General features: G+C 38.7%; 1 protein-coding gene across 4 annotated transcripts in view; it reads left to right on the top strand.

The window, feature by feature from the left end:
• MAP4K5 (mitogen-activated protein kinase kinase kinase kinase 5) overlaps positions 1-4608 on the top strand; it is a 107396-nt gene extending 102788 nt beyond the window's left edge. For 2 of the 4 annotated variants that reach the window (XM_080671620.1, XM_080671619.1), the window contains exons 31-32: positions 791-846; positions 2975-4608. In XM_080671620.1, coding sequence (XP_080527746.1) covers positions 791-846; positions 2975-3062 — 144 coding nt within the window. In that variant the 3' untranslated portion in view covers positions 3063-4608. The remainder of the gene's footprint in view (positions 1-790; positions 847-2974) is intronic. The other 2 variants (XM_080671622.1, XM_080671621.1) reach the window with 1 other exon arrangement.
• The last annotated feature ends 4545 nt before the right edge of the window (positions 4609-9153 follow it).

The following is a 9153-nucleotide window of genomic DNA, read 5'->3' on the forward strand; positions in this document are numbered from 1 at the left end:
CCGCAATGTTAAGACAAGGAGGACTCAAGTGCAGGTAGTTTATTTGGGAGTAGATACCAGAAAACAAGTGATGAAGTGAGGAATGTAAAATAGAGAGGGGCAAAAAGCCAATACATAGCACAATAAAAACTGGTTCCCACTATGGGCAACCAGGGTTTAATCCCATACCGCCCACTGAGGAACAGTGTAGAATACACCTCAGAATTGACTCATTTGAAGGTGCATTTATACACCAACTGCTGTCCCTTTTGGTTAAGGTGGTCCCTGGGGGTGTAAGCTCCCCACATTTTGGAATAGTACCTGTGCTTGACTGAGTGCCTTCTACAGCTTTGGAGAAGACAGAGCAGAGGACCACTGGCACGCTGGTGTCAGACCCTGGCACGTGGGCGTGTTTACCGCAGCTCTGCTGGAATCTGCACTATGACACCAGGAAAGAGCAGGAACTCTGCCATCCAGCAAACCTGTGTCTAAATCTTGGGTCTACCAGTTATATAACCTTAAGCAAGTTATTTAACCTCTGCAAGTGTTCGTGTTTTTTCCTATCCAGCAATATGGGGATTATAGTACAAAGAGTTCTAGGGGAAGTGCCTGACCCATAACAGGTGTTTCATAAATGTTTTATGTCTACTAATAGATGGTCAGAAGATAATTCCTGAAATTTATTTCATTTGAGGAAGTGAGTCTATCAGAAATTATAATTGTTTAATACTTGCTCTATCTAAATGATTTTTAAATTATTATTTAAGTAATATGGGGATAAGGTATTACTAATAGGTATTTTCTCTCATAGGTTACTCAAGAGATTTCAGATGAAACAAGAGTTTTCCGCTTATTAGGATCAGACAGGTAAAGAGTGTGGTTGTTTTAATTACCAAAGAAGTTTGGTGGTTGTGTTCTTAAATACTGTCAGATAAACTCTTAGAGGATTTCTTAGCATCTTTATTGAAAGAGAGAATAGTATTTTAATCAATTGATTAATCAATCTTTTATCATTGTGAGGATCTTGATTCTAGAGATAGTTATACTCAGCCAAGACAAAATGTGTTAATATAGGTGTTTATGTCCCTAGTACCAGGACATATTTCAGGCTCCTTTGTTTTCATCATTTCTTCCTAGCATGTCACCTTCTATTAACTATTACTATATAAATCCAACAGAATATGTACCCCCTGGCATCTGCTTTTATATCAGAAACTATTCAACTCATTTTCTGAGGTCAGTCTAAATTAGGAGGAATTATGTGGATCTCTGTGATAAAAATTAAAGACAAATTCCAAAACTGTGACATCTTAGAAAAAATTTAGTAGTTTTTGTTCCCCAAAGTCTATATTGTCTACCTCAACAACTAATAAAACACCCATTCCTACATCAACCAAAGAACTTGTATGCATATAGGCATAACCCATGGACACAGACAATAGGGTGGTGAAGGTCTGGGGTAGAGGGTGGGGGCGAGCTAGAAGGGGTTAATGGGGGGAAAAGAGGGACATAGGTAATACTTTCAACAATAAAGATTCAATTTAAAAATAAACACCCATTCCTTTCTATTTTCTCAACAAAAGTTGTTACTGCTGCAAAATTGACTAGTAGTATGCATTAGTCCTAAGTTGAGGATTGAGAACCTCTAGTCTTCAAGTTCAGTCTAGTCACAAAATAATTACTTAAATATTACACACTTAAGGAAAGGGGGGGTGGAGTTATGACCCTATAAAAATTTTTAGGAGACTTTTGTAAGAAGAAAAAAATACCTTTTGAAAAATGGTAACTAATGAGAAGAAAAGGGTAAGCAAGCCTACAGAGCATGGCAACTTAGTAATTAGTCCTGGGGGAAAAAGAAAGAAAGAATTTGAGGACCACCTAGTTAAAACGCTAAAATGGGAGGCTCTTTGCTTCTCCAGGAAGGGCTGACAAAAGAATTGTGGGTCATCCAATAATCCTGGCATAAATAGCACCTAAACAAGACATAGTATGAGAGAATTCTGCTTAATAGAGGGTAGGCATCATAAGCCATTTCTCTTAGTTATGTATTTCTTTCCACCTTCCCCACCCCTGAACTTTCTCCTTCAACTATGACCTTTGTCTTTCTCCATTCTGTCACAATTTGCCCTAAAAAAAAACTTTTTTTTTTTTCAGGTCATTGCCTTATTCTGTTTATCTTACTTGAACATCTCTTTGATTTTACGACTTATATTATTTTATGTAAAAATATTAATAATGGTTAACTGGGTAGTTGGGTTATAGGTAATTTTATTTTCCGCTTTTACTTTTCTGCAATACATAATGCAAAGTACATATTACTTTTTTATTGTTTTATTTCAAAAGTAGTAATATACTAGTTGTAGAAAACTCATACACTAGAAAAATTTCCCCTCTAAGACTTTTTTCTGTTCATGGGTACATTATTTTTTATTCTGTTTTCAAACCCCTCAACAACAGTGTAAATCCTATGGTATGGCACTTTATTGATTTTATTGATTTTTCTTCCTATTGGTCCTTTGATTGAACTCTTTCCTTGCCCTTGTTCCATGGACAAAGGAGTTGGGCTCCACTTTATACTTTTTTAAAAACTTTTCTTTTTAAAAAAATACCTTGAACAGTTTGAATGGGTGTCTCATAGAAATCATGTTTTATCCTCAGCCCTTCTTCCACCCCCTTCTTCTTAGTGTATTTTCTAAAGCTATTTATACCTTTCATTGGCATATGAGTAAGCCAATTTGGTGTAGTTGGAATAAGAGAATGAGACTCTCCTGAAATGTTTTCAATACTTTACATACATAAATTCATCAATTCTTACTCAGTTTTGTGTTTAAGTTATAAAATGTAAAGCTGAACTTAACTGTGCTGTGTCTGTGACCTTTATGTAATCTTATGAGAATGTAAGCAATGGTATTCTTTCCTGGCTGGATGTTAGTGTTTGAAGCTGCAATCTCTGTCTTTACTCTTACACAAAACTTTTGTTTTGGTTTAATTGCAGGGTTGTCGTTTTGGAAAGTAGGCCAACAGAAAATCCTACGGCACACAGCAATCTTTACATCTTGGCTGGACATGAAAATAGTTACTAAGCAACAGAAACTGATCTCAAATGACAGGAAAATGAATATATTCCATTGAAAGCAAAAATATCTTAAGGGAATTCAGTACAAACTACACTAAGATTTGCTTTAACTGTTATGGGTTATATCTCAAATGATCTGTACTTTAAGGTAGAATTCAATATTTTCTGTAGCTGGAAACAGCTGTTTTATCTCTTGCCACTGTGTGGTGGTTATATCAAGTTTGCTTAATAAAAGCTATGAGATAAATAGTCCTATAGTTCCAGGAAGCCCAGTCTTTTTTTAAAAAATAATGTTTGTAACAAGGGTGTCATATTTTTAAATAACAACTTGTGATTATCTTCAAGGAGATAAATTTAATGACAGTTTTCTCATTTTATATCATGTTTTATTCCTTCTTAATGAACATAATTTTATAAAGAAATTATCAAATAAGCCTTTCACTTTTACATTGGCTATTCTGTATGTTTTTGTAAAATAGAATATTTAATCCTTATTTATTAATCTCTTGCTGGAGTGGTGTAATGTTATCTAACTTTTAGCAAAGGAGGGTTGCAGAGCAGCTTACATTTTTTTATGATGTATAAAAATTTTGTTTACCTTTTAAGAGTAGTAAGAGGATTTAAAGGCAGTGTGTTTGGAGGTTCAATACATACATGCAATTTTGTTTAACACAAGTATTTTATAAAACAATATTATCCAGAATTGCCTTAAAGTGAATTTTGTGTTTTCAACTACAAATAGCTATAAGGGATCATACAGAAGATATTGATGATGGTTGAAATATTATTAGAAGAGGTATGTATGTAGATATGACTACCATGTGTATGTATTCTTGACAAGCAGTATAATATACCTGTGATTTTTTTTACATTAGGGATAATGCATAAGAAATTAACCTTCCTATATATTATCATCCCTTAATGTGTGTGGGAGGAGTATTTAACTGCCCATGATATGTAATTCACATATACTATACCAGAGGGGACACTGTAAAGCAACTACATGTGTAATCTTGGGTTTTTCACATATGTAGGTATTCATTTTGAGTAGGTTTAAGAAAAAAGTTGTACGTGTAATTGAATTCCTCATGGGATAGTATAAATAAGTATTATAAAAACCAATATTCTAAAAATAGGAAATAATAAGGCCATTTTTTAGTTTACATCTCTTTTGCTATTGTTAGTATTCAAAGTAAAGTGTCACATTGGTACCTGGTGTCTTAATGCATTCACTGAGGGCAGTTAACATTGAGATGATGAACAAGGAGTTAGCAATAGCAAACTACTGATTTATTTTGAGCAATTACTTGAGAGAAAAACAGTATAACTATCTCATTTGGTCGTTAGCAATTCTGTAAAATAGGTATTATCATCTCTATTTTTCAAATGGGGAAATAAGAAGTTAGCAGGGTTAATAGACCCAATTCACTCAGCAAGTTAGGGGTTGAGCCAGACCATGAGTCTTGTGACTCTGTTCTTTTCATTATGCAGTATGCAAACAATAAAATGTTATGCAAATAAAGTATTGTCCTTTAAAAAGCACATATGATTTCAGTAAGTGTGTGGCTGTTTATTTGGGGTATGTTAATGGGGCCTCTGGACTGAAGAACACTGGATAGATATAATAGATGGGAGGGGACCATACTCAAAACAGGAAATATTTACATACTGGATACCAGTATCCTTCTTCTCTCACTGAATCCTGGCAGCCAGATCTTCCCATCCCACAATATTGGAAGTGTCTTCTCTGTGCAATCCAGCCAGTGCAAGTGGGAAGAACTACACAGCTCCTGACATCAGGTGTCCTAGCTAAACTACCCAGCTAGATAACTCCACAGTGACCATCACAGTTGACAAGCTCCCATCACCCCATGCGTCTGGAGCTTACTTTTAGTCCTATGCTATTGAAAATGATTAAACAACCTGGAGTTACAAAATATCTGAGGAAGGCCTCTAATATGAAAGACAAAAAAACACTGGAGAGGAAACAAACTTAGAGGAAACAGACTATGCAGGATAAAAGCATTAAAAAAATGTTATCTTCAGAAAGATGTACCAACCATGAATCAAGAGTAGGGTACTAAATAAAGGACCTTTCAAAACAACAAGAGCTCTAAGAAAATATAGCATACCTGAATAATTCAACAGGTTAAAATACAAAGTTGAATTTCTCAGAAAATCAAACAAAAAGAAATGACATATTGGAGGGGGAAAAAAAAGCCCTGACTGGTTTTGCACTGTGGTTAGAGCATCAGGGACCAAAGGGTTGAGGGTTTAATTCCCAGTCAAGGGCATGCACCTCGGTTGCAGGTTCCCCAGCTTCGGTAAAGGTACTTGCAGGAGGCAACCAATTGATGTCTCTCTTGTGGATGTTTCTCTCCTCCCCACCCCCCCGCACCCCACTTATACTCCACTCTCTAGAAATCAATGGGAAAAATATTCTCAGGTGAGGATTAAAATAGTAGCAGCCCAGGAAGCCAAATATCCATCTCCCAGAGATCCAAAAAGAAAGAGCAACAAGTCAAGAGTATTTCAAGAAATGTTTCCAGTACTGAAGAACTTAAGATTCTAGATTGAAAGAACAGTAGGTGAAAAAAAGAACACCTATACCAAAGCACATTATTATGAAATGTCAGCGGCACGGATCAAAGAGAAGATCTGTTACGTTTCCAAAGAAAAAGGGCAGGTCAAATACCAAGGAACAAGAAACAATAGCTTCAAATTTCAACAGAAGCAGTGCCTTCAATATTCTGAAAGAAAATCCAACCTAAAATTCTGGATTCAAATAAACTATTAAACCTAAGAGTAAAATGAAAACATTTTTAGGTGTATAAGGTCTTGAAACCTTTACCTTCCACAGAACCTTTCCCAAATAGGCTTCTTAACTATCAAAGAATGCCCTGAGACAGCTGAAAGAGTAAGAGAGAAATCTGAGCTTATATTGAACTAAAATCAATGGGAAAAATATCCTCCAGTGAGGATTAACAACAACAAAAAAGATTCAACCCAGCTGGTGTGGGTCAGTGATTGAGCATTGACCTATGCACCAAGAGCTTTCCGATTCAATTCCCAGTCAGGGCACATGCCCAGGTTGCATGCAACTGGAACCCCAGTGAGGGCCATGCAGAAGACAGCCCAGCAATATTTCTATGTCACTGTCCCTCTCTAAAATAATCAATAAAACATAATTTTAAAGAAGATTCAGTGTGATCCCAGCATACATTTTATGGAAATTGATAAGCTGACTCTCAAATTATATAAAACTAGAGGCCTGGTGCATGAAAATTCATGCACTGGAGGGGGGGTCCCTCAGCCCGGCCTGCCCCCTCTCACAGTCCAGGAGCCCTCAGGGGCGGGAGGCGACCTGGCGATCAGGGGAAGGCAATGCCCCCATCACACCTCTGCTGCTGCCACTGCCGGCAGCACAAGCCTTGGCTAGCCCTGGCTACCTGAGCCTCGGGCGGCCCTGGGCAGCTGGGGGGCTGAGGGGCCTTGGGGGACTGGAGGTAGGTGCGCCGAGCAGCCGGACCCACCTGGAGGCAGGGCCTGGCCATGCCACGTGCCTACTTCCCTGGCAGGGCTGAGGGGACTGGGCGCCGCCATCTTGTGGCTGTGGGCACTGCCATCTTTGAGGACGTGGCAGTCAATTAGCATATTTCCTCCTTATTGGCTGCGGGCGCCGCAAGTTTGTGAGGGGGTGATGGTCAATTAGCATATTCCCTCTTTACTAGATAAGATGTTCGGGGCCAGAATAGTCAAGACAATCCTATTGAATAAAGAGGGAATATGCAAATTCACCATCACACCATAACAAAAATGGCTGTGCCCACAGCAGAGGCAGGGATTCCGTAACACTAGATGGCTGTGCCCACAGCAGAGGCCGAGTTCCCGTAACGAGCCTTAATGAGCAATCAGCAGAGACCTGAGGCTGCGCCCCCCACCGACAGGGTTTGACAGGGAACCTCAGGCCGCACCCCTGCCCATGGGACTTGACGGGGAACCTCAGGCCGTGTCCTCCACCCACAGGGCTTGACGGGGGACCTCAAGACGTGCCCCCTGGCCTGGGCAGGGGGACCTTAGGCCTTGCCCCCCGCCTCAGTGCCAGGCTGGGGAACCTGAGGCCACACCCCCCACCTGGTGGGGCTTGAAAAGTGTGGGGCCGGCCGAGTCTGGATCTAGCCCAATGGGAGGGGGGGGGCCTGCCGGGTCTTGGTCTTGCACAATTTCGAGGCACACATGGGTCGGCGGGGACTTGACTCTGGTTCCCATGGCGCGCCCCAGACTCTGACAGGAGGAAGATTTTCATATACATTTTACTAATTTTCTTTCATCTCTGACACTTCTATTATAGAGAAAGGGCAAATAGCAATATTAAAATATTTCCTCTAATTAATTTCCTTTTAATGTGCATGAATTTCGTGCACCGAACCACTAGTTTTAAATAAGAAAAACCTGGGAGTTTTAGGCTACCAGATTTCAAGAGTTATGATAAAGCTATATCAGTAGTTAAGATAATAGGATATTGGCACAGGCAAACAAATGTAATTAAGAGTCCTGAAACAGACCCACACTTAGTCACTTATGTATGACAGTTACACAGCAGTGGAATGAAGGAAAATATAGTCTTTTCAATAAATTTTATTGAAAATTATAATGGAAAATCAAATGAATCTTGACTACTACCTTGCACAATAAATACAAATATCCAGTAGATTATAAATCTAAAATATATAAAACTATAAAGCTTTTAAAAAGAAAATATCTTCGTGAACTTGGAGTAAGCAAGGATTTCCTAAATAGAAAGTTAAGCCTTAAACTGTAGGAGAAGTTGGGCAGAGGGACTTAATTAACATTAACATGCCCTCTTCATCTGAGGACACCATTACAAGAATGAGAAGATAGCCACAGAATGGAAAAGAGACTTGCATATATCACACAAGACCTACCTAGAAGATAAAACGAGCTTAAGAAAAAGGCAAACAACCCAATAGAAAAATGTCCAAAAGATTTTGAACAGGCACTCCACAGAAGGTAACATCCAAGTAGCCAATAAATATGATTTCATCTTTCTTGGTTATCAGAGAAATTCAAATTCAACAATACAGTACTTTCATACACCCACCAACATGGCCAATACAAAAAAGAGAAATTGGTGAGGTTGTGAAGAAACCGGTGCTTGCACATTGCTAATGGAAATAGAAAGTAGGGCAACACTTTGAAAGATAGTTTGGCAGGTTTGTGTGTGTGTTTTAAGTCTCACCTGAGGATATGTTTTTATTGGTTTTTAGAGAGAGAGAAACATTGATTGGTTGCCTCCCATACACCCCCCTACCAGGGAATTGAACCTGCAACCTTAGGTATATGCCCTGACTGGGAGTGGAACCTACAACCTTTTGTTGTACAGGACAACTATCCAACCAACTGAGCCACATTACATTACAAAGTTAAATCTTTTAAAAATACGTTTTTATTGATTTTTTTTTTTTTTTGAGAGGAAAGAAAAGGGAGAGAAATAGAAACATTGATGAGAAACATCAACATCCATCTGCTGCCTCCTGCACGCCCCCTGCTGGGGATCAAGCCTGGGCATGTGCCCTGCCTGGGGATTGGAATGGAACAGGTGACCTCCTGGTGCAAAGGTCAATGCTCAACCACTGAGCCACACCAGCCGAGCTAAAAGCTAAATCTTGTTTTCCCAACCTGAAACAATGCAGTGAGTGTGCATGTGCACTGGTGTTAGATGTATACATGTGTACTCTCCGTTTATCAAACTGTTTATACTTGATTTTTAGAGCGTAATGGTGGAACCAAACTACGGGGAACTTGAAATATCTTTTAATTGTTGGTCTTTCCATATATAACTCTCCAAAAAGCAAACAATTTAAAGTAATATAATACCACACATTGTATTTGCTTGCATCAAGAATTGCCACACTGTATTCTAATTACTTATATTTCTGCCTTTCTCTCTGGAATTAATGCCTGAGGAAAGGACTGTGCTAATTTAATTTGGTATCTATAGTCTGTTATAGGAAGTCATTCTTCAATAAATAATTAATTTGCATTACTTTCATGATCATTGAGTACAAACATGGACA

Source organism: Plecotus auritus (assembly GCF_963455305.1).
Source record: "Plecotus auritus genome assembly, chromosome: 1".
Classification (NCBI taxonomy): domain Eukaryota; kingdom Metazoa; phylum Chordata; class Mammalia; order Chiroptera; family Vespertilionidae; genus Plecotus; species Plecotus auritus.